This window comes from Sylvia atricapilla, chromosome Z (genome assembly GCF_009819655.1).
Source record: "Sylvia atricapilla isolate bSylAtr1 chromosome Z, bSylAtr1.pri, whole genome shotgun sequence".
Classification (NCBI taxonomy): Eukaryota; Metazoa; Chordata; class Aves; order Passeriformes; family Sylviidae; genus Sylvia; species Sylvia atricapilla.
In genome coordinates this window covers 87,159,681-87,185,991 of record NC_089174.1, presented here as the reverse complement: position 1 = coordinate 87,185,991, position 26,311 = coordinate 87,159,681, and the positions used below count along the sequence as shown (strand labels likewise).

General features: G+C 47.7%; 1 protein-coding gene across 2 annotated transcripts in view; it reads right to left on the bottom strand.

Moving 5' to 3' along the window:
* CTIF (cap binding complex dependent translation initiation factor) overlaps positions 1-26,311 on the bottom strand; it is a 119,844-nt gene that overhangs the window by 64,373 nt on the left and 29,160 nt on the right. For both annotated transcript variants that reach the window (XM_066339757.1, XM_066339758.1), the window contains exon 6: positions 4,350-4,426. In XM_066339757.1, the coding sequence (XP_066195854.1) occupies positions 4,350-4,426 (77 nt within the window). The remainder of the gene's footprint in view (positions 1-4,349; positions 4,427-26,311) is intronic.

Below are 26,311 nucleotides of genomic sequence, written 5' to 3'. Positions count from 1 at the left end.
GTCATTCCTACAAGGCTGGGGCAAGCCTCTGTTCATGTATTTCCACACATTTCCAGACCAAAGGATTTGGCCAGCTGGACTGAATGATCTGGCCATCCAGAACACATCACAGATTTCCAGAACATGGGAATTGGTGGAACCCTGTGCAACACAAAGTCAGCTTGCAAGGCTTAAAAAACTAGAGGTTTTGGGAACTTTTTGAAAAACAAGAGGCCAAACTCAGAGCCCACATGCCCAAGGAGATCACATCCCAGCACAGCTTGTGCTCTGCTAGCAGAGAGGCGTTGGTTTGGGAAAGGTCAGAGGAGAGGCCTTGAGAAATGAGTCTTTTGTGCCCCACATCCCACAGTATTTTTTAGCTTGCAGGAGAGGTCCTGCCACCATCCAAGAAAACTTCCTCCTTCCCTAGAGGTGGTTGTTTTTGGGAGGTCAAATTAAGTGGCCTTCGGTACCTTTGGACATGGTGTAAAAACACCTGCCTGTGCTGCTCTCCTTCCATCACAGCAAGCAGTGATGCCCTCCACCGTCCTCATCAGGAGGTGGCAGTCACACCTCCTGACTCTAAGCCAGCAGAGTAGAGACCAGCTGCAGGATTTCTGCCAGGAGAGGTGGGGAGGTTGATACCTCTGCTCCTCTGATCACAAGCTCTTTGCTGGAAGGACCTTATCACCTCCTGTAGGCTTTTACAGCAACCTGTGCAGCCAAATCCTCCAGCAGATGTGGTTCTGATGACGACTGCTATTATGGAAAATGTGCCCCGTTTTTTTAGTGACATCCAATTTGCTCTTATGCAACAAATGAAGCATGCATCCATGGAAAATCATAGGATCCCAGAATGATTTGTCTTGGAAGCGACCTTGAAGACCATTCAGCTCCCGAAGCAGGGACATCTTCCACTAGGCCAGGTTATTCAGAGCCTGATCCAACCTGGCCTTGAACACTTAGAAGGATAAGGCATCCACAAAAATGGAAAAGAGTTGGTGAACATGAATTATATTTATGTTTATAGCACAATGTGCAAGGAGAGAGCTGTGGGTCACTCCCTTGGGGTAGCTTCTCCTGAAGGGAGTGGAAGGTGTGTGGCAGAGACCCAGGGTAGGTGAGCTGTGCTCCTCCACAACACAGGGACAGCATTTCCCAAGGAAAGGTGACGGGAAGGAAGCAGGGACACACACTATTTATAGCAGGGCCGGACATCAGCGTCACTCTGCATGTGAAACAAAAGGTGCCTCATGAGCCCAACACGTGTCCCCATTGGAATGTCACTGTCAGGGAGCCCACACACCCTCTGGGAGGGAATCAGTACCATGTGTAACACCAGATGGAAAAAGAAAAAGGCAGATTTCTGGGTACCAGCGTGCTTTATCAGCTTTTTTTTGGTAATACCTGTGTTACATAAAGCCAACCTAAAGGTCACCTACAACCAGGCAAGGCCAGCTGAGCACTGAGCACAGGTCAAGCTGGGGGCTGACACCTCAAACCAACCTGGATGGCCACTTGTGAGGGCGACTCCTGCACGTGGCAGGAGGATGCCACCATGGTCACCAGGGATTTGTGAGCCTTGGATGAGGCAAGTGCTGGGCAGGGAGAACCCATGCACCCCATACAGACATTACTGTGGGGCCCAGGGTGCTGCTTCAGGACTCAGCAGCTTCAGGAGAAGAGGAAAAAGCTGCCCCAGGAAAACCAGACCCAGGTGTGCCCAGGACTTTGGGGCCACACCTGCCTCTAAGCAACTTAGCAGGACAACCTCTTCTCTCCCTGCATGCCAGCCCTACTCCCATCCTTGGCTGCTACCAATCCCTTTCTAGGAAACCTCCCTCCCTTGGATCCAGGCATCCAGAGCTGCTTCTCAGCCCTTTTCCAACCCAGACATCACCAAATGGCCCTGCCAGGCTTCTCCTAAGCCTCACTGCCTCTGATGTCCCATCCACACTCCTGCAATTTTGACTCTCTTCGTATCCAGAGGAGGTTTTAAACAAAAAATCCATTGCTCCCAACTGTTTTGCCTAACCTAAAACCTCACCCTGAGGAATTTTTATACCACCTATGTGGCTCCACCAGCTCCAGAATGGAGCTTTTCTGTCCCAGAATGATGCCTGGGACATTAAGATAATAGCACTGCAATAAAGTGTAAACAGCTTTGTAGTCTGTGTTCTGATACAATCTGGGTCTTTTTCCTATTCCCTTTTTCCACCCCCTCTATTCCTGCCCTTTTCTTCCCCTACTTCTGTCATGCTTTGTGCATAAAATAAACATTCTGAGAGCTAACTCACTGCTAGAAATCAATTTTAAAGAGCAAGTGCTCTCTTGGAGCAACTCAAGTGACACTAAAATGACTAAACCTCCCCTCTTAGTCCCAAATGCACCACAGAGACAAGGGGATGCTGAAAACCTCCAGCAGCAAAATAAGTGGCATGGTGAAACAGAGGCTGATGAGGTTTCAAGGTGAAGGAAGGGGATGGGAACCATGCCTTTTCCTTTTAAATAATTACTTTAAAAACTGCTTTTTTAGTCCAGCTCACTCTACTCAGGCTTCTTAGCATTTTGAAATTGAAATAAATATGGTTTTCTGGCTAAGCTTGGACAGCACAGTGGAGGACTTGGGCAGAAGTGCACACCCTCTGCTCTTTCCATTTTATTTCATTTGTGACTGCTTAGGGCTGAAATGACCCCACGTCTCCTCCGGAATGATGCTGGATCAATTGGATTTTAAGGCTTTTTTCTCTTCTCCTAGGACATTATCCCAGTGCTCCCTGGCCAGGGCTGTATCTCACCCCATGATCTTCCAACCCCAGCCCAAGGCAGTTTGTTTTGCTATCTCTCCTTGCCATCTGTGCAGGAGGCAGAGATGCCCCGGGGGGCTGAATGCTTCTGTCTGCTGATGGCTTATCTGAAGGGACCAGAAAGAAAAAAGAAACAGAAATGCACATCTGGTGTGTTCCCCTCCCATCCTTCCAACTGGCAAGTTTTTTTGGCTGAGAGGGAAGAACCAACACACAGCTCCAGGGTTCATCACAGCCTTGGGCATGGGGCTTCAGGCAGAAGACCTCTTAGCCCTGAGAGTCTCCTCTCCCAAAGCATCAAGCACACTTTGTATGGCAGGAGAAGACCAGACATGGGAGCAGAACTCCCTAAACTCCACTGTGGTTCTCAGAGGAGCCCAGCCCAGGGCTCCAATTAAGCCCACCCAGCTCAGTCTTGTAACACAGCAGACCTGGTCATAACCGTGTTTTGGTGACCACAGGGGCGCAACCCAGCTGAAATAAGACCTTTTCCCACCCACCCCAAATCACAAGACTAGACTGGGTTTTGAACTGTGTGCAGCTAAAAAGGAGAGAGTCTCCAAAAGGAGAGGAAACGGGAGTTTGCTGCTGACAAACTATCCTGGCCACAGAAGAGTATTTCGAGGTTGCCTGAGAAAACTCTTTTTAGCTCTTTTTTTGGTCCCTCAGTGAAGTTTAGGAAAATCAAAGCATACAAAGTTAACTACATCATAGCTGTTCATGAGACGAGAAGTAATGGCAAGATTTGAAAGACACACCCCAAGGTGTCTGCAGGTCTTCACCAAAAATGCCCCCCATGACAGCACAGGCACAGACTATTCCAGTTTATTCCAGGAGAAAGCACTGGCCACTTTTTCTCCTGTTCAATAATCTTTCAAAGTCATGGTTTTAGAACTGCTTTATTGCCCTGGGTGTGTTGTCTCAGCTGGAGCAGAACAAGTCAGCAGAAATAAAGCTGCATGTACAACTAATCCCCTTATTCCTCACTTCTTTTCACATTTAACCGTAGTCACGATTCCCATCAAGGACTTTAGATGCCCTCATATAATTGAATATGCATTTTACACAATTAAATATCCAATCAACTTGATTAAATTAACTCAGTGGATTGAAATCACCAATGCCAAAGGAATTCAGCTGCCTGCACAGCACATCCCCTCCCTCCCACAGACACCTGAGGCTGCCTGTGACCCTCTCTTAACCAAAACATACCCACTTTTCCAGGCAACCCTGAAACTCAGCAAATTTTGCTTTTCAATGGAAAAAAAGAAACAAATCCCAAGGATTCGAGCTTTTACAGACAACAGCTTGCCAGTTGTCTCTTTGAATACAAGTGGGGAGATCTGACTATGCAGGAATAAGTACAAGGGGAAGAGAAGTTCCTTAAGGTACTCCTGGATCAATGCAGGACACATCCCAGAATATTTTCAGGGTGTTGGTGCTGAAATAAGAGTTTATGCATTAACACTGCTGAACAGCAGCACTGTCCCAAGAGTCATCGCGAGGCAACGAAGAAGAGAAGGTTTAAAAAAAAACCCCAAACACCAAAGATGTTTCACCTACCTCCGGTCGTTTCTCCTCCTTCTGAACAGTTTTTTGGTGTGTGCGATTTCAGCTTCATGAGGCAACGGATGGTAACCCTGAAAAACAGAGGGAAAAGCAGCCATCAGCTCCAGGAGGCACCAACATGGAAAGAATGAGAGGGACACAGAGCTGTACACCCAGTACATGAGCGTGGTAAAAGAAACAGCTTCCCCCCAAACATCCTCACAACATCCCAGACCCTACAAGAGCAGGTCTGAAAAACCACAGATGTGTTGTACCCTCTCAGGGCTGTTGCAAGGAGCAGGGAATGAAGTTATCTGCAATTTCTGTATGCGAGAAACCACACAGGGCAAATAACTGGACCATGTATGCATAAATCCCATACACACGTCAGACTATGAATTCACCCACTTCACACAACACACTAGTGCACCTAAGCCATCCAATTTCCCTGGGCTGCTTCTCTTGTGTATTTATCCAAAACCCAGCTGAAAAAAATGTCTGTAAAGGAAGATGCTCAGCATCATTTTGAGGAAAATTGGGGAAACCAACAGGGGCCACAGCTGGTGGGTCTGCTGGGGCTGTGCCCTCACCCCAACAGGAAGGGAACAAACCTATCAGGAGCACCTCACTGAGCCTGCCCACCACAAATGAGTCAGCCCTGCAGCAAGGACAGGTGGGATCCACCTAGCAGCAAACTGAGGTGACAAGGATGGTAAATCACATGCCCAAGCCCAAGGTGAAGGAGGGTAGATTTAGATGAGATGCTAGGAAGGAATTTTTACTAGTAATTAGCAGCAAGTGTTTACTGTGAGGCTGGTGAGGCCCTGGCACAGGTTTCCCAGAATAGCTGTGGCTGCCCCTGGATTCCTGGAGGAGTTCAAGGCCAGGCTGGACAGGGGTTGGAGTCACTTGGGCTAGTGGAAGGTGTGCCAGCCCATGGCAGCGGTTTGGAATGAGATGACCTCCAAGTCCCTTCCAACCCAAACCAATCAAGGATTCAATGATTCCCAGACAGAGCAGTGGCAGAGCTGTGTTTAACTCCAGCTGCTGCCTTTCCAGCGCCCTCTTTCCACTGAAGGTGCTGACTCTGGTGTGGTCTGTTCATCTGATAGGGGGCTGTAGTATTTACCATCCTACTATGGGCATGATGAGGCTTTGTTAATGCTCACACAGAGCTCTGAGGTTCCTGGATGAAAGGCCCCACGTAAGTGCAAAGTATTATTTATTTTCCAGGGGCCACAGAGCTGTCATAACCATAATGAATTTTATTTATGCAGTATTGTCCTTCCCTAGCCAGCAATAAAAGACCTGTAAAAGTTGCTCCTTTTATTTCCATCAACATCCATCTCAGCCTAGAGTTCCAGCCACTGCTGGGAATCACCACGTGTGTGTGGGGCCATCAGAGAGCAGCCTGGGCACAGGCAAGGGCTGGATGGAGATGTGCCTCATCCAGCAGCAGCTTTGTGACATTGGCATGGCAACACAGCACACTGACTTCAGGAAAAAATCCTTCTCTCTTTGTGTGAAGAGACTTTGGAAGTGATGGTTGATTTCAGTAGCATTTACTGAGATAATAGTGTTTTGAGTTTCTCTGGTGGAAGATGTAATAAAGGAGAAAGGTTCCTGGGGATGATGATGATGAATTTAGCCCAGAGGAGGCACCACCAAGTTGAGGACAGACAGGGTTTATTGTGACCATCTATCCTGACCACTGCAAAAAGCCTGGAGAAACTGCTGCTGCACCAAGCCCACAGCTCCCAGGACAGCTGGAGCCTTCCTGTGAGAAGAGCTTTGCTCCTCCAGACTTCAACCCATAAGGAACTCACTGAGCCAAAATATGAAGCTATTAGCAGAGGTCTAAAGGAGAGCTACAGTGATGGTGAGGAGTCTGGAGAAAGTGTCTGAGGCCATTGTGCTTGTTCAGCCTCACTAAGAGGAGACTGAGGGCTGACCCCACTGGGGTCTGCAGGTCACCTCAAAGGACAGCTCCAATCTCTGCTCCCTGTGACAGGACAGCACCCAGGGAACGGCTGGAGCTGTGTCAGGAAGGTTTAGGTTGGATCTCAGGGAATGCTGGCACTGCCCAGGGAATGGGCACGGCCCCAGAGCTCCAGGAGAGCTGGGACAGCACTGCCAAGGATGCCAGGGTGGGATTGTTGGGGGGACTGTGCAGGGACAGAGCTGGACTGGGAGATCCTGGTGACTGGCTTCCAACTGAGAATATTCTAGTTCCATGATTCCATAACAGTTTAGAATCACAGAAACCCAGAACGGTTTGGGTTGGAAGGAACCTTAAAGATCATCCAGTTCCAACCCATCTTCCCCCAGACCAGGGTGCTCATACTGAAACTTCTTCACAGCTCAGGGCTGTGGTTTGAGTGCTCCCCATCACTCCCTTTCTCAACCATTTATTTTCACTGAATGCACAGGAGGAGCTTGGTATCTTTGAGATCCCTGTTCCTTTGAAAAATTACTTGCAACTGGCCAACAGCTGCCAAACTGAATGAGAAAAGGTGGGGAAGGAGGAGACACAAACAGTCCAATCCCACCAGCAGAGCTAGTTTAGGAAATGAGGCTCAAAACAATACAATAATTAGTGAGGCTGTTTCTAAATGTTGTACTACCACAGCAGGCTACCACTTGTGTTTTTAAGAACTTAAGCTGCATTGCAGACACATGTGCAAATACAATTACCTTGGAAAAATCAAACTATCTCCGCTCCACACAAGGACCAATTTCCTCTAGTGAAGACCTCATTAAAGCCTCAGGAGCTGCCTTTCTGCTCTTTCCAACTAGAAATCATATGTACAGTGGTGCATTCCTGCATGTCCTCCTTGCAGAGAATCCCTGTGCTTCCTCAGTCCTCTACCCACCAGCAGCTGACGTAAATGGGACGAGAGATGAATTCATTACATGGGAATAAGCTCCTAATCCAAGGAGCACTTCTGGACACTGCCTTTGCTTGAACAGAGGAGAACTTCATGTCCCCATTTATGAAAATCAAACATCTCCTTTCTCCAGCTGAGCAGTTCCCTTACTCAGTCCTCGTCATGAGACAATGTTTTGGAAAAAAACAGTCACTGATCCCTACTCTTGTCTATTTTGGTGCCTAAACAAAGCTAAATTTGGAAGGGAAAAAAGTTGACTTTTTTTTTTTTTTTTTTTTTTTTTTTAATGCAGCAAGCTGATGTAAAATGGAGTATCAGCAAATTGCAAGTAGGGCGGAGTGGCTGGAGAAGACCAAAGGTGATGGGTGGGTGGGGACAGAATCCCAAGGGCATGGTGAGAGCTTGGATAACACAGCTCCTATCTTGAAGCTGCTGCCCACCATGGGTCATGCAGGACAGCCGTGGAAGTGCCTTCAGCAGAACCAGCTCAGTGAGGACAACGTGGATCTGAAATGCAGCTCTTCCATCTTTCAGCAGACACACTCCTCCTGAAGCCAAAATCCCTGAACAGAGCCAAAGGACATAGTCTCTCAAGGCAGAAGACCACCCTCTGCTCTGCAGCGGGTCTACAAGAGGGATGGTTTTTTTCTCCTGCTTTGGCCAGGAACACCATCAGACTCAGGTGCTCGTGGTTTTTATAGGCAGGTGTGCAACTCCTCAGTGGGCAGCAAAAATCACATCTGGTTTCTTTCCCGCACAGGTTTTATCTTGGTATTTATTTACAGGTGGCTGGAGAAGGTAACAAACCAGTATTTCAATGCTGCTGGTTCTGAAAGTGATGGGTGTAGAAAAAGCAAAACACAAGGAGCCCGTGCTCAGAGGAAGGATTGCTAATAGGGCTAATTTTCAGTTTTGGAGCTAAACACTCTGTGGTTTGCATGTTGGGAAGCTTGGAGCAGAACCTGAGACACCCATGGGACTTCTAATGCTCATATGCTCCAATTTAAATCACAAACATACATGCTCTAACAAGAAGGGCCAAAAGCTCTGGAAAAGAAGGATTGTTCAGGAATGGTCTGCCCTCTGGGCCAGTCTTCAAGAGATCAGCTGTGTTGTGACGTGCATACACATTTTTAGATTTTTTAAGGAAAACAGCTCTTGGAGAAGGTGATGTCTGTCAAGCTCAGGTGACTTCATATTGCCAGCTAGGGAAATCTGTCATCTACTGGAATTCCTGCAGAGGTCACAGGCAGCACGTTTGAAGGCCATGTGCTCTCTTTTTTTGTGCTTTACCTTTCTAATGAAGGTGTTTGTCCAAGCTTTGTCCCAGTCCACCTGCCTGTGGGAATCCAAAATGCTGCTCCCCAGACACGTTTACATCAAAGTTTAACAAAAGAACAAATAAAAACCTTTCAAGATCTTGCTGGCATTTTGCAGCAACCCAAAAAAGTCCACTTCTGTCACCACTGATGCCTGCCCCTCCCCAGCAATATCCCTCTGCTGATCCCACCCCACACCCCAGCCCAGTCACCTGCAGGATACTGGCTTGGGATGGACAGTATCCTGACACAAGGAAGAGGGTCAGAAACACAGGATATAAATAATTTGGTTCAGATCTACCTTGCTACAAGAAAGACTTTGCTATTATTTTTCTCATGCCTTCTTTGCAGCAGGGTCATCTGCAGAAGTTGGAGGAGGGCACCAGCTTTTCCTGTTTTACTGGGGATGGTAAATTAATAGCATCTTAAAATTATTTGGGTTGGAAGGGACGTTAAAGACCATCTAGTTCCACCTGTCTGCCAGGAACGGGGCAGCCACAGCTGCTCTGGGCACCCTGTGCCAGGGCCTCCCCACCCTCACAGCCACCAATTCCTTCCCCAGATCCCAGCTGGCGCTGCCCTCTGGCCCTGGGAAGCCATTCCCTGTGTCCTGTCCCTGCAGGCCTTGTCCCCAGCCCCTCTGCAGCTCTCCTGGAGCCCCTTGAGGCCCTGGCAGGGGCTGGGAGCTCTCCCTGGAGCTTCTCTTGTGCAGCTGAAGAGCCCCAGGTGTCCCAGGCTGGCTCCAGAGCAGAGGGGCTCCAGCCCTGGCAGCATCTCCGTGGCCTCCTCTGGACTGGCTGCAGCAGCTCCACGTCCTTGTGCTGTTGGAGGCAGGGCTGGGGCAGCTCTGCAGGTGGGCTCTCACCTGGGCACAGGGGCACAGGGGCAGAATCCCCCCTGCCCCGCTGCCCACGCTGGGGATCAGCCCAGGGCACGGGGGGTTCAGGCTGGGGCAGCTCCAGCCTCTCTTGCATGAACACTCCCAAGTCACAATTTGATAAGCAGGAATGAGGCAGAGCTTTTTACTGCCACTGATTCTTCTGTGACCACCCTGAGGCAGCAAATCACAGCAACTCCTCTGGCATCTGAAAACAACAGCCTAACAAAAGGGATAGTCCTATCTGGGACTAACCTGCACCCTCCCTCCTCCTGCTCCACTGCTGCATTCCCAAGTGCAGCTGTTGCCTGAGGTGGTTGAACCCGAGGGTGTTTCACAAAGATTCGAGGGGTTTCTAGGGGTTTGGTATCATTGCTTTATCTGCGTGGCTTTACAGCCTGACTTTCAGATGTGAAACCTCAGCCCACAAAGCAACTGCCTTCACTCATAACAACTTATTCAGCCTCTTTCACAGACGTTCCCCTGGCAGTAGGAACAACCCCAGCCTGTGATCGTCAAGCAGGTGAAGACACCTGAACAGGAAACGGCAACACTGAAACCCTGAGTGTGAACAGAAGGCTGAGAAAAGCACTGGACTGATGGAAAAAAACAAGGCTCAGGTGATGAGAGAAGGATCCAGCCACAGCGCGGGATCTGTCCCGCTGGAGCTTTATCTCAAGAGCCTTTTGTGCCCCCAAGAAACATCCGCCCTTGCTTATCTTAAACAAACGGTTGCAGACGGCCTGAACTGAACAAACAGGTTATTAGGCCTGAGGTAGGAGCTGGGAGTTTCGCTCGGTTTTATTGCACCCAAAGTTCAGGGTGGGATTTATTTTCTGGGGGAGTGGGAAGGGTGAGGTGGGGCTGGGATCACTGAGGACGCCCCAGCTGCCCGTGCACAGGGAACAACAGAAAAACCGAGGCTGGAGGGAGCCAAAAAAGATAAATATGTTGTGGCTCCAGAAATTATCAGCAGAAACCCACCCAGTGAATTGCAACACCCTGCAACGAGGCTTTCATCTGCCTATAGGATGGATTGTCCAAGGCAGGGAAGTCCAGGACAGCACAGAGCTGCAGATATATTTAACTTTTATTGTGCCAGGCACATAATCATGGTGCCTGCTGGGTTGAATGTGTCAATATATGTTCAGTACAATCGTCCCAGCCAGCCTCTTGCATGTGAAAATCACGGCAGAAGTGCCACAGGCATTACCTCCACTGCCTCTATCCACCCAAGGCTGGCATTTCTGCTGGAGGGGATTCCAATGGAAGGTGTCCCAGCCTAAGGCAGGGGTTGGAATGATTTGAGCTTTATAGCCCTTGCCAATCCAAATCCTTCTGTAATTCCACCATTCAGTGATACATGAATATCTGTAAGTCCTGTGGGCATTTCCAGCAGAGCTCTCTCATCAGAGGCCACTTGTCTCTTCCTCTTCCAGGAATTCCCATGGCTCTGGTCCGTCACCCACAAGGGGAATTTTTTACATCTTGGAAGGAGAGAGCTGAGGCACAAACCAAAGCCTTGACCTGGTCTGGAGGCCATGGAAGGACACCAAACATTGTCAGGAAGCCACACAGAAATTATTTCCTCTCTGTTAAAATGTAAGTGATAAATCTGTTCCTTTAAATTGCAAGCTATTCATATTTTCCTGTAAGGCGCTTACAATAAGAACTGCTTCTGAATAAGCAAGCAGTAGGTGTTCAACATCTAAGGAATAGAAAGTGCAACAGTTTTGCAAAATACTCCCTAAGTACCTGATGGTTGTGATTCTCTCCCTCCTCACCCACAACACAGCACACGTGGGTCCTGGCAACCTCCAAGGACACCTTCTTCAACCTCAATGACTGGAGCCTATATTAAACTACAGGACTGACAAAGAAATCAATTTCCAGCCATACACGAGCCAAAAAAGGAGCAAAACTCTCTGGGTTTTGCCACTACTGATCTCGTAAGTTCTGTTGTGCAGAAGAAATGTGGGATCTTGCCAGTAGGTTGTGCTGGCCTGATAAATCATGGCATAGTGCAACATGGTTCCAAGAGAGGGCTCCAGGAACATTTGGATAACATTGTCAGGCACAGGGTGGGATTCTCAGACCTGCCCTGTGCAAGGACAGGAGTTGGACTTCAATGATCTTTCTGGGTCCCCTCCAGCCCAGGTCATTCTGTGATCCTGTGATTCTACGTAATTCCATGAGTGATGTCCCAGTCTGGAGGATTTCCTGGTTAACTGCATCTTTGGGGTGTACATATAAACCACAGATTGCCAGCAAAGGCTGAATTTGTGGCTGCAGCACACACGCCTCAGTGATGAGCACCTTGGTGGAGACTTTTTCCAAAGAAAAGGGTGAGATGGCTGTGATCAGAACTGCCACAGCTAAACATCACTCTTGAGTTATCACTACAAGCACCTGCAGTATTCCCTGTAGGGCCTCAAGGACACAAACTCCTGGATTCCCACTTGCTGAGTGTGCATGCTCTGGTGTGCACTTCTCACAGAATAATGGGTGTTTTCATGAACCATGGGCTCTACAAATGCAGTCCTAGACCCAAAGAAGTATCATTCAGACCCAGAGAAGTGTCATTCAGAAGGACACAAACTCCTGGATTCCCACTTGCCGAGTGTGTATGCTCTGGTGTGCACTTCTCACAGGATGATGGGTGTCTTGTGAACCACAGACTCTACACATGCAGCCCTAGACTCAAAGAAGTGTCATTCAGACACTTATTTTCCCATCACTTTCTCCTTGGTGTTTGTTATTGGCTCCTGACAGAGAGCAAACACACAGATAGAGGCAAGACAGCACTGAAAATACTTGGTGGCACAAAATACTTGGTGGCAGCTAAACTATCCCACCTCATCCCTCTGCAGCCAAATCTGGGATGGCACAAAACACACAGAGAACGGCAGAAAAACCTACCATGAAACTCCCTGTGGGGGGTGAAGGATGCAAATGCAATTAAAGCATTAGAATAATTAGGAAAAGCGTCCCAATTAAAACATGGCCTGAACCTTCTTTGACGCCTTCTGCTGATTACTGACAGCGCGTTTTCCGGGGTCTATTTTTAACTCTTGGCCCCTGAGCTCCTGAATGATACATAATTCAGAGATAATAAAACTTTAAAAACCGGGACAAAGTCTCCTAGGAGGAACTGTGAGCGCACAAGTTCATGCCAGCACAAGTAGGACGGGCAGGAGGAGAAGCTCAAGCAGGCACAGAGATGGGGACAGGCTGGAGACGCTGCTGCACTGAGACAGGGTGCTCCAGACACGCCGACACGGACACACGGTGCCATAGGAAGAATATAAATAACAGACAAAAGAAATCCCCTTTTGTTACCAGAATCCGCAAATCCCAAATCGGTTACAAGCTGACTTAGGAAATGGAGCTTTTTCCCATGTTGTAGCAAAATGGGAACAATACTTTGCGAGTGGAAGTAACTCTAATTGTTTTAACTGATGTTATTTTAGTGTTGTTTAGGTTTATTGTTTATTTGTATGTATTTCCTCTACCCTGGTCAGGCTTAAAAACAAACTGTACTGTCAGCAGTAAAGCATCCCATCCATAAATAAATACATTTATCCAGTAAGTATAGTTATAACCACACCACTGCTTGGAGTCCTTAAATGCAGATTATTTAAAGAATCACTAAAATAAATTGCACTGATGACCTGGGTTTGCTTTTCCCTGGAAAAAGGAGCCTTTTTCAGCTAATACAGGGAATAAATACTGCCCACATCACTTGTGACCAGGAGGCACCACACATGCTGCTTGCTTTGCAGTCAGTCCAGGTAGCTCAAGCTCACCTCAGAAAGGGCTGCATTACTCTGAAAAGCTTTTCTTACATTTCCTTGGGCTTGCACCAGCTTGGAGATGAGGGAGGAATGGCTTTACCTGGGCCTTAAGAGTGTTATGAGGTTGCTATTGGAATATTTATAATTTGAGTTATTTCAGTGCTCCTGGGACTTCACTTTTCCTTAAAATACACATTTCCTCTATGTTTGTCATGTCCCTCAGTCTGGTTTCCCCCGTCCCTTGTGCTCTTCAAACCCCACCATTCCCATTTGTGCAGCTCAACATCCTGTTTGACCATTCTCTCCAGCTGAGATGGTGAGGTGGGATGGCAGGAGACCCCTCAACACTTCCCCAGTGTTCCACTGTGGTGGGTGGTGTCACAATGGGGAGAACTACAGGCAGAACTGGGGTAAATTCTCAAGCTGACCTATAAACACACTCGGAAAGGCCTCAGGAAGTTTAGCAACCTCTAAGCTGGAACCTTTCTGTGCTATCCCCAGTGTTGGTATAGCCTCCTCTGGCCAGGTATGCTTGAACCTCAGTTCTGCTCCTAGGTGATAAGGGCTACATCCAAGAATATTTTCATTTCACCATAACTATTAAAAAAAATGTGTTTTCCATGTCCATCTGCAATCCCACAGAACCAGGCCTCCACTCATCCTCTTTTGGACAGACCAGGGCTTCAGCCTGAAGGAGCTTCAAGACTGTGTGAGCTCCTGGGATTTGGGACAGTGCAACAGTAATGAAACCCCTTACCTACAAAGGGACAACTTCACAGCCTTAGACACAACACATGGCTTCTTTTTTCTTTCACCATGGGCAGATCGAGAGGCAACAGGAGAAATTTTTCAGTACTCAGTCCTTGGCACTTCCCACTGGACACCTTCCAAGTGCATGAAGTTTTTCAACACCGTCAAGCAATAGTTTATAATTCAACAAGTTGGGGGGATTTTTTGTTTGTTTTGGGTTTTTTCAAACATGATCCATATCCCTGTGATCCACACACTGCACTATCAAAGCAAAAGGGAATTTTGACATCAACTTGAATGTGGTCATGGTGGTGGCAGCCTCTCTTGGGCCATCAGTGGACATTTCTCACAGACCTTCATGGCTGAAGCATGGTCCTTTCCCAAGTCCCTTGTGTTGTGCTGGAAGCATCCTCACAAAACAGGTGTTCCTGTCTGCAGTTGGCTGAAGACAGAGCCAATGCACTTTCCTCAGGACGAGGCCATGAAGAGATGTCTTTTCTCCTCTCTGAAACTGCTGCTTAGTCTAGTTCAGCCCAGAGAGATCACGTGAGGATCCCATGTCTCAGTCACTCTCGCTTGGAAAATATCCCAATGTGCCATGCCAATTTGATCCTATACAAGCCCTACTCTTCACCTTGAAAAGTCCCAGTCCTTTAGGGAGTGTGGGCTATGCAACAGAAGAGTCTGATTTGTTCTTTGCCAGTTTACTGGCAGTTTGTACCTGGGGAGAAGAAACTGCACCTTGAGCATCTGTCTGATCCCTCCCAGGATTTTCCTGTTATGCATTGAGGATCAAGGATTCCTCCTGCTATAGTGGGTTTTAATGCAGGCAAAAGCTCAGAAAACATGATGCACTTGTCAAAGAGTATCAATACCATCGCATCATGTATTAATTACACTGGTGGTTTTTCAGGGATGTTCTGCAGAGCTCTGTGAGCCACAGGCTACTTTGAACAGCAAAACAGAGATGAGTAAGAAAGGCTTGTTTGTAGCTGCTTTAAAGTGGTGTCCAAATGTGACACTGGAAATGTCATCCACCAAAAGAAGAATTCTCAAAAACTGTTTTTAAAAGTTGATAGAGGACAAGCAGCAGAAAGGCCATATCCATTTGCCCGAATCTTGCAAAGTCCAAATCTCAAACATGACATTTCCAAGGACTGTGGCATCATTCATATATCAACTTTCCTGCCAGAGAAAGTGTAACTTAGAGCTGCTTTCATGATGACTGTCAGGTGCTGGGTGAAACCTCTTAAATTAATTCCATATTGGTCACAAGGACGCACCCTCAGGTGTTTCATCAGATCCAAGCGGTGACAAAAAGCATTAGACTGAGGTTGGATATAGGGGAAAAACTCTGCATAGAAAGGGCTGTCAAACATGGAAGTGGGTTGCCTACGGCAGTGGTGGATCCTTGGAGGGGTTTAAAAGCTGTGTGGATGTAGCACTTGGGGAGATGGGTCAGTGGTGGCCTTGGCAGTGCTGAGGAAATGGTTGGACTCAATGATCTTATGAGTTTTTTCCAAACTAAACCATTCTATGATTCTGTAAGAATCAACGCCAAAACTCAAGAAACCACACAGCTCCTGGATATGTTTTTATATGTCAAGTGACCAACCAATCTCAGACATTGCTTACTGAGATGTTGTGGGTCATGCTGCCTAACCTCACTACAGTTTTTTCAGCAGCTTTCTCATCTCCTTGATGCCTTTGTAGCAGGCAGAATTTGGCCTGTGATGGGCTCAGCTCCAGAAGCTGGAAAGGGTCTGAGACAGTGGCCACAAAGATTGGAATGGGCAATGAGCAGAATGGGGCATGACAGGAAAACTGCAGATGCATTTAGTGATTACGAAGTCGGAAGGAGACATCAAAATGCTTGTCACCAGAGAGATGGCAATTTTGGCGGCCAGCACGTCCCCCATGTCCATTCAGCCACCTCCCTTCTCTGCCCAGGACTACTGCCCACCACCATCAGCACCACAGCTGCAAGCATCCTACAGATGCTCTGCCTCCAAACTGGCTCTGAAATCACAGCGAGACCCCACAGAAGCCCTAGGATGCAAAGTGAGGTCTCCCAAGCGACACTCCAGACTCACCTGAGGAGATCTCCTGTGGCCTTAAATTAGGTAGACAAGTATCTGACTGAAAGTGGTTTTAGACATCCTGACTGGCATTCACACACAGCTGAAAGAAGGGTGGACTTAGGCAAGATATTAGGAAGGATTTCTTCCTTCGTGTGGGTGGTGAGGCCCTGGCACAGCTTGCCCAGAAAAGCTGTGGCTGACCCATCCCTGGAAGAGTTCCAGGCCAGGTTGGAAAGGGCTTGGAGCAACCCAGGCTAGTGGAAGGTGCCCCTGCCCATGGCAGTGGGTGGAATGAGATGGTGTCTAAAGTTCCTTACAACCCAAGCCATTCTACGATTCTGTGATATTGCTCTTTGCCCACTTTATTTACATCCACATCCAAGATGCTAAAGGCACACGAGGTCCTTCCTCCTGCCTGCATCTCTGCTGGGATTGGAGACAACCCAGTGGGCCAGGACTGAGCTCAAGTCTGCCCTTCCCAAAACCAAGTCATCAGACATCTGTGACTCTGCTTGGCAGCCTCCACCTTTCTCTCCTTATCACTGCCAGAAATTATTCATTTAACATCCCTGGCTTTCTGCCAGCAAGAGCACGGTGCGAGGAGCTGAACCATCTCCGCCTCTCCTCCTGTGAACCAAAGCAACAAAAGCGAGGCTCTTACTCAAGCAAATTAAAAAAAAAAAAATTCCCACCAGCTAAGAAAAGCTGGAGGTTAATATAAATTCCATGGGTTTGAGGGGGAAACGGAGCTGCATTCAAAGACTCGATGGCTAACCACGCTTCCTCAGTCTGGCAACTGCCCGCTCCCCCGGCAGAGTTATTGAGGAAGTTAGACGAGTGCTGTATTTGTTCCAGCTGCAGATTTCCCTTAACCCCTGGTAGTGGTGTTTTCAGAAAACACACATCTTGTTTTCTTGATGGCGGGTTTTCATTTTTGTGCGTGCCATGGCTACAGTTATTAGCTTTAAGTGCTGTCATTTGTAGATTAAAACTGAAGGAAAAAACACCCGTTGCCATTCTAAGAAGTCCAGGCTGGATGAGCAAAACGGGGGATTAGAAGAAGGCTTTCAGGAATTAGCTTGGAACAGGAAAGAAGAAGATAAAGCCATTATAAAAGCTTGTGCTAATACAGGAGTCCTTTTTGTTGTGTTAATGCAGCCCCACAAATTCCTATGAAGATTTATTAGTCAGGTCATAGAATCTGCTCTCCTTCCTTCTTTGATGATAAAATCAAGAATATTTTCCTCCATTAACATGCTCCTTCCTCTTACAAGAGAGGAAATAAATTACATACTTTTCAAGGCTGTGTGATATACGTAAGGCTACAGGTGAGACTGATGCCTTCAGAACAGAGAAAGAGATGCTGAAATTCACGTATCTATTTAGAGGCTGCACTGTTTGGATGCTCCCGGTACGGTGAGCACAGCCTCAGGTCTGTGGTACCCAACACAGAGTAACTGGATGGAGCTGGGATCCACAGCACTGTCCCCTTCCAGCATCCCAGACCTGCTGTCCCATGGAACTTCAGTCCAGCAAAGCACTTACTTTATGTGATTCTGCTCCTAAGTCTACTATTTGCCTTGGCCTGCAGCCAGAGGAGCACTTAGGCACATGCTTAAACTTAAGCACAAGAGTAAACAGATTGAAGTCAGAGGGACTTAAAATTAAGCACATATTTCAAGGATTTGCTGGATAAGGGCCTTAACCCTGGTGTGCAGCATTTAACTGGGATGATTCCCAGCTGATTAGCTCCCCCTTTTCCCCAGCCTCCCCTCCACTGGACCGGGAAACAAACGGTTTCTGTTTTGCCACCACGCTAACAGCCTGGCTTTAAAGAAACCTTGTCAAGCCTCCAGGCAAGCATGTCTTTCTTTAATTATACCTGCCTGTGAAATACCTTCCAGAAATCCCCACCCAAACAAAGCCTCAGGAAAGGAAATAACGGAAATTCTTGATGGTTTCCACGGGGGAAGTGATCCTAACCAGTGAGACGAGGCGCACGTAAGATGAGGCTGATGACTGCTCCTACTGTACACAGCTCCCAGCACAGGGAGACTCCTTAAAACTCCAGCAGAAACTCCCTGCTACCTCAGCCCTCACCTCCCAGGGCAGGATACTCCCTGAACCTGTCCCCTGGACGTGCCTTTCTGCACGAGCTAAGATCTGAAAAGCTATTTGGTGACCACACAGGGGAAGAGCAGAGATGTGACAACACAAAATCCATGAAACCACCCCAGAGCAATCTGTAGCACCCAATGGGGACATCTTTCAAGATGCCAAATAGCTTCCAAAGAGCTGGAGGTCACTTGCAGGACTGGGGTACGTTTTGTACCATTTATATGAGCTTTCAAACTTTGTTTCAATTTCATCTAGCCACGGTAGGACTCTGGTGGCTGTGGGTAGGTGGACAGGTCTGGCAGAGTGAAAAGCCCTCTTGGCAAACAGGCAGCCACTCCAAACAGGTGTCACAGGCAAGTCTTTGACAGAATAGAAAAGCAAAAGATTAGAAACCTGGACAGAGAAGATGGAGATTTCCTGTAGATTTCTTCACAAACAGGACTGCTCTCATCAAGGAGCACCAATTTGCCTGGACTTGACAGTGGACTAAGGGGCCACCATCAAGTTCCACTCTCATCCCTTACTTGTTCCCCTACAATTCACTTCCAACCATTACTCTCTGCTCCTGAACAGTCAGTCCTTCCCACCAGGGCTTTAACTTCTGATTTACCTGTGCTAAACACAGCAAAGGCACCAAACAGCCAACTTTTCACATGCAGAAAGACTTCTGTGCTGTCAAAACACCTTGTCTTTTATTCCAATCTCATGTCAGGAAAATTACCTTAACCTTAGATCTCCCAGAAGAGCATAGCCACCAGCTGCTCCACTACAGCCTTGCCCTTCCTGAACCAACAACTCTCAGAAGTTGAGGACTTGCAGAATAAATTCAAGTTCTGCCTTGTATGCAAATCATGCCAGGAAAAGATGCAGCAAGTAGAAGCCAAACAAGGCAGTTTTCTTCTCCTTCAGACAGGAATGTCAGGATGGTCAAGTAGTCTCAGAACTCCACCTCTAACTCAGCAGGTTCCCAGCCTTACACTTGCAACCTTTGGAGCTACTTTAATTTTGCTGGCCACGGGCAGCTGGGCACTGGTTCTCTAGAATATAAGCAAAGGAGCCATATCTTAGAATTCTGTCACACTTCACCTGCCCTCCACCAAGTTCAACAAAGCCAATGTAATTATCACTTGGAAGCACCACCAAAATCCTGGAGCTAGACTCTGTGTGCTGAGATCAGAGCGCTGCTCCAGGGCCAGGAGAAAAGGCTGAAAGAGGAACCAGCACCTTTCTTGCCTTTACCTTCCAATATGGGCATTTGTAAAAAAAGAAAAGAGTTTAAATAACAAATCTGTTTGCCTAAGCCCTTAAAAATGGAACTACAAATGGTCTTCCTTTCAACTAAAGGAAAGTGTGTAGCACGTGTAGCCCCAACACTATTGAACTGTGAGTGGAGGTGAGAGGGGTGGAGGTGAGACCCTGAATTCCAGCCCGGCCCTGAGCGTTCTCGCCATTCCCTCAGAATTCCAGGCAAGACATGGGGACAACTCTCCCCCATCTCTGACAGGCTTTCACAACCATATTTGGTCTCGCTTCAGCTCCTGGAGCCCTTGCAGGAGAAGAGGAGTTTCCACCCAGTCCTGACGAGGGGAGAGAGGAGCCGGCGCGGCGCTCCTCGGATCATGTCAGGTCGCACGTACGTTTGAAGTCGGCCACGGCATTCTCGGCAGCCAGGAGCGATCTCGCAGCGGCCGCTTCCTCCGCCGCTCGCAGAGCTGATCCTCAGGAAAGCTCTGCTGTAGTGTGAGGAAATCCTGGCCATGGCCAGCGAAGCGTTATCGACACGGCGAGGAGATGATAACGGCGAGAATTGCCTTATGGTGACATGGCCACCGCGACCCACGCGGCCGCGCGGTGCCAAGCGCCAGAGAGCCGGGACCAGGAGAGGTCACGCATGCTGTTACATGGTTAATTGTGTCAAAAAAAAAAAAAAAAGCACTCAACAAAAGGTGGGTTCCTATGACTTGATGAGAGTGACACGCTCTCCCTCTGGCAAATGCATCACGTTCTTAGTGTGTGACGTGGTTTCCTGCGTTGAACTCGACTTCTCTTAGAAGGCCACAAGGTCCCACCTTCTCGTTTGGGAGGAGATACCATCTAGCTTGGCAGATGTCACCTGGAAAATGAATCACCACTCATGGTGGCAGAACACAGCCTGGGCTGCAAGGTCTGTGACTCCTCTGGATTCAAAAGGAAATATCATAGAAACCACAGCAGCCCTCTGACCAGTGTATGACCTCCTTCCCAGAGAGATGCAGCTGGTGTCCATGACAGACTGGTGGGCACATTGCAGTGGCCCCATCGCACCTCCTGAAGGCTTTTACCCTGGGGATTGCTGGCTCAGACCTTCAGAGTTTGTGATATACATCTGAGGAGTAAGTCTTATTAAAGGTGCTGGATTAAAAAACCAAGTGCTGCCAGGTGGTAGTGAATCCCTGGAACAAGTGTAACATGTCAGGCAGCTGGGCCTCCTTCAGCCCCATCCTTGCTGGAGACTGCACACCTGCAGCACACAGGCTTTACACCTGCACTATGGGAGCAGCAGAAATTCCCCCTCTTGGACAAACCAGGAAATGGAGGAGGTGCAGAGCTGGTGGGACATGAGGCTCACCTTCCCTGGGTGTGCATTTGGCCACTTGTTGAGCGAGTGGGGAAGATGCCACTGGGGCTGGAGCACCTAGGCAGGGTGTGGGATTTCCCCCCACCATGAGAAACACCCACTGGTAACTTCTCCAGGCGTAACACTACACCAGAAATAGAGCTCCTCTGAGACTTCATTTTGTTTTCTCTTTCTTCTTTTTTTTTTTTTTTTTCCCTTTTCGCAGCATTACTGAGTTCGCAGAGTCTCTCTTTAATGTCACATGTGAGGCTCAGGTCCCTCAGGCCCCAGCAGAAGCAGCCTGGGATATTTGCACAGACCCCTCACAATGGAAGGAAGAGGGTGTAGGAGGGAGGATCAGGCTGCTGACCCCTTTATTGTTCTTGGGCCAGAAGAAAGCTTCCTCCTGGCTTAAGAACCACGGCGCTGAAAAAGTTTTCCAGCCAAAACGAGTCAGATGGAGTCACTGGGTGGTGGTTTTTATTATTTTTTTTTTCTTTCTCCTTCCCCTGCCTCCCCCTTCGGTCAAGCGACAGGGAGTCACAGGGTTGTGCTCCATTCACAAAATACCTGCTGCACATCACGTAGTCCTTCCCCCCGACAGTGGGGAAAGGCGCTGTAACCCAAGCAAACGAAAATAAACCTTTTTTTTTTTTTTTTTTCCTTTCTCTGCAGATTTGAAAAAAAAAAAAAAAAAAGGAAAAAAAAAAAAAAAGAAGGGAAGAAAGGACCCTGCTCCCAGACTGACGCCTCCAGCGTGCGCCTGCCGGGGAAGGGGTAGGCGGAGGAGGGAAACAAGACGACGATATGAAAGAAAACAAAAACAGCAAATTCTGCTCTGAAAGGATTAAATGGAGGTTTTCCAAAAAAACACCCCGCCATTATATAACGAGGCTTAGCTCGGGAGTCACTGGGGTCACACGATGCAGCAGACTGGAAAAACCAAAGCGCAGTGTAGCCTTTTAATTGTTAAGCCAACCATAAAAAAAAAAAAAAAATAAAATAGAAAACCGATATTGTGATCGCACAACATGAAGGTGGCGGCCACTCACATACTGATGGTCAGGGTACTTTTTTTACCCCCTTTGCTCTTTCTGGCTGAAATAGCATTTCGGTGTGAGCCTGACTCCTTGCCTTTGTGCTTATCGGGGTGGTGACCTGTTGTGGCGGGACACTGCTGGCTCAGGGAGCGCGGGGACTGCACCGCCTCTCCAAGCCTTGAGGCACAGGGGGCTGGCTTTGCTCTGACAGCAGAATAAAGCACAAGTGGAAGCCCTGTAACAATAATCCAGGTATCAAAACACACCGCTGAGCTTCCAGATTGAAATCTGCGTGCAAGGAGATGATTTTTTTAGCAATGTTGGTTGCACCTAGGTGACCAGCCACCGTCCACAGGCACCTGCCTACTCCCCAGGTTCTCCATAACCTTCAGGCTGAGTTGGTTGGTACAATCACAGGTGATCCTGAAGCTTATTCATCCCTGATGTCTCCCAGCACTGTCTACATCATCATCAGACAGAATCATACAATTATAGAATCATTTAGGTTGGAAAAAAAAACCTCTCTAAGATCATCAAGCCCAACCATTCCCCCATGTCCAGCCCATGTCCTCAAGTGCCACATCCACACGGCTTTTAAATCCCTCCAGGGATGGGGACTCTACCACTGCACAGGCCAACCCATTTCCATGTTTAAAACCCTTTCCATGAAGAATTTTTCCCCTAATATCCAACTAAACCTCCTTTGGTGCGGCTTGAGGCTGTTTCCTCTTGTTCTGTTGCTCATTACCTGGGAGAACAGACCAACTCTCCCCTCCAACATCCTCCTCTCAAGCAGCTCTATGATCCTGCAAGCAGGGTTGAACAAGCTCCATGGCCAAAAGGGATGGGAACAACTCAAACAAGAAGAAAACTTTGGAAAACCAAACTTTCACTAACCACAGGCCCAATGGCTGGAGCAGAGCAGCCACTGTTGTCATTCTGTGGTGTGCCCAGGATGTCGAGCAGCAGCAGCAAGATGGTGCCACCAGACTGGAAACCTGGACATCACCCTGAACTCAAGTTTTCTTTTCAATTACACAGGCAAATCTCTGTTGCATACTTGTATCTTAAAAACTGCCTTTGGTCAGGATTATTGCTGTGGAACAACCACGGAACAACAAGACAGGGTTTCTCATCTCTCCTGCTGCTCCTCCAAATCATGTGCATGACTCCAAATCTTCTTATTCTCATCTAGAAAATCTGCAGCAACCTAAACTTAAGGAATACGTATTTTCATATTTTATTTGTGCAGAGCACCAAGAGGAAGGCTGGCCAGCTGAAGACACGCACAGCCCACCAGCTTTAGGAAATAACGTTGCTCACAGACACATGAGGGAGCAAATATCAGCAGCCCCTTCCCCAGAACTAACCAGCAGAAGCAATCCATATCTTCTGTGATATCTGCTTATTTTGCCCAGCAAAGGGGTCTTATTTTTTCCCAGCCAAAGGGAAACAAACAGCTCCTATAACCACACATATTTTCTTTCCGTTTGGACAGGGCGCCTCAGAAGAATATACAATGAGAAACGAAATAATGAAGTGGGTCACAAAAGCAGGAAGAAATGAAGCTTTATCATTCTCCAGTGGTTTCTCTGCTCATACATTACAAGAATTATTAAAAAAAAAAAAAAAAAAAAAAAGAATGAAAAAGAAAGCAGGCCAACAATGAGGAGTTTCTCCACAACAAGAGGAACAAGAGAAGGATAAACAGGAATAACCCTGGGAGACATGGACACAGGGGCAGCATTGTGTGGCCAAAGGTGTGGATACCACATTCTGCTCACTATTCCTTTTAGTCCAAATGAAATCATTCAAGCCCACCATCCAGCAAAGGCATTTTGGGGAGGCCACAGAGTTTTCTTTCACTGATTATGCCAGCAATGTGTACGTCTGAGCCATTTCCAGAGCCAGCAGAAAAATTAATGCAGTATTCCTGGAAGTGTCCCAGGGTCAAGCTGGATGGGTCTCTGGTCTAGTGGAAGTTGACTCTGCCCATGGCAGAGGAGTTGGAACAATACAATCTTTAAGGTCCCTTCCAACCCAAACCATTTTATGATCTTGAAAAAAAAACAACCCCCAAAAGTACTTTTAAAATCATAAAAAGAGGAATCATACAAAATGTAGGACTAAAACGATCTCTGGGTTCCAGAGCTTGGTCTGCTACCACAGAGAGGACACCATTTAATCCCTTCATAAACAGTCTTTATTTTCCTTGTGGAAGAGACATCCAGGCGTCATGTGCCGCAATAAATTTCCCACTTAAATGACAATCTTTGACAAAACCACCCTGCATTGCAATAAACACTTACCCTGCCACTAAATACCTATATTTACACCCACAGCTATATATACATCTTTCCAAGCTGAATGGGATTCACTTACCTGCTGCCTCCGGGCAGGAAATTCGCATTTTAAGAACTTCTGGTCTCATTTATTGTATTACTTTCTATTCCCACAACATCAGAGGAAAGGCAGCAGAAAAGGGTGGGGGAAGCATCTTCTGGTTAAGAAGAAATTTATAAATGCGACAGGAAACATTAACCTCCTATTTTGTCGGACCAGGAACGAGGACATCCCCCATCAGCAGGATTTTTCGAGAGAGAGGTGTTTCTAGGCTCTCCAGGTCCCTCTGACAACAGGGACATATGCACGTCTCCCTTCTCTGGTTCTGTGGTATGACTACTTTTTTTTTGAGAAAGAGAAAATTCCTTCCTTCCATTCATTTTATTAAAAATTCATCTCTTTTACAGAGAGTGGGGAGGGGGATGTGGAAATAGCCAAGCCGGCAGAAACAGCTCCTTGACCAAAGCGACACTGAGTTTTTACTTGGGATCTTTAGAAATCTGGATTGTTTTTTTCTCGGCTACTTTTAATAATGTTTTAAAAATTTAATAATTCCTCCACATTGCTTCCATATTGCAGGAAAATATTCGGCAAATTCAAGGGAGTGCAGCAAAACCCCTCTCAGTTTTCTAATGAATCCCCTGAGAAAACAAGGGAGAAGAAAATGTAACATTATTGAGAAGTTAAAATTCAGGCAGGATTTAAGGGGTGTGTTTTGGAGTCTATAGAAATGACTGGGAAAAACCAAAACAGGTTTGCTTTGGATATTATATAGCTGCATAAAAGCAAACCTTTCTGAAAGAGAAGTCAGCTGTAAAGCTGGGAAAAATCCAAGTAGCTCCCTGGTGTGTTTAAGCCGGAGCATAATGTGGTGACATTTTTGAGCCTGAAATGCCTATTGAGCTGTTATTTATACCCCAGCACAATTCCCCTTACCCAAACCAGTTAATTACCCAGAAAACTACAGTTCACAGGACTACAACTACTTGTGGACTCCTTAAAAGTAAAACAGAGCATCTTTCTTCATCATCCCCTCAGGAACAGCTCTCCCATATCCTATTTCTTTGTACTCCCTGGTCATGAACCCGAAACCCACCAATTCGTATTGGTACACCCAGCCTAGTCCCACATCTCTTTGTGTTCATCCCTCCGCCATCTCAGCCTGAGGAAACGCTGCAAAGCCACCCACATCCCAGTATTAATCTTACTTTGTGGTACAAACCAGTGGCTGGCAAACTGGGGTCTAAGGAACAGAGATGGTCCAGCAGTAGGCAACTCGTGGTGCCCATCTCCCTCCTCCTGAGGCCGGCACGTCCTTAACTTGGGGTGGGTACAACAAGGTAAGTGGGGCACAGGGACAGGTGGAAATACGGGTGTTTAGGAGAACATCCTACTCCTGACAGGCAGCAGCACCTCCAGAGAAAGGGAGAATCCCTCAGCACACCTGGAACTGCTCTGGTGTGAGGAGCATAATGCCAGACTGAGCCCTGCCAGAGCATCCCACGGGAGAAACATGGAGCTGAGGATTGTGGGGGCAAAGGTGGGATTTCCAGTGAGTTGTGAGATGGGACGTGTCTAACCCCTAAGAACCAGCCCTCCCTCAGGGCTTTGGTAACTGAGGGGTTCACAAACACCTTCAGTTTTATCTTCATTCTGCTCAGAGCCAAAATGCAGCTCACACCCAAGTTCAGCCCCAGGTACAGAGAAACACCTGCAGGTTTCCCCATTTGGACACACACTCTGAGCCCGAGGTGGACACGTCTGGATGGACAGCAGCTTGACCTGGCACAGGAGGGTGAGAGACACCGCAGAGTGAGGGTTCTGCTTGGAAAAAGCCTCTGGAAAAGCCTCATTTCCTCTGCCCAGAGCAGTGTTCCAGGGCCATGCAGCGAGGCCGCACTGCCCTCTAGTGCTGCAAGGCTCCTCTCTCTGCCACCAGTCCTGTCCCTGCAGCCACCAAACTGCCAAACTTCAGAGCTGCAGCATAAACCACCCTTGTCCCTTCCACTTTCCCTCCCTGCTCATCCCAAACCCAAACCCCTGACCAGTCAATCCAGCTGGGGTGGGAGAACATCCCAGTGCCTCCTATCCTGGCAAGCACAGCAGCCTGGCCCTAATTCTGACCAGCTGATCAGCAGCAGCACCAGGAGCCACTACAAAACAGGATCTCT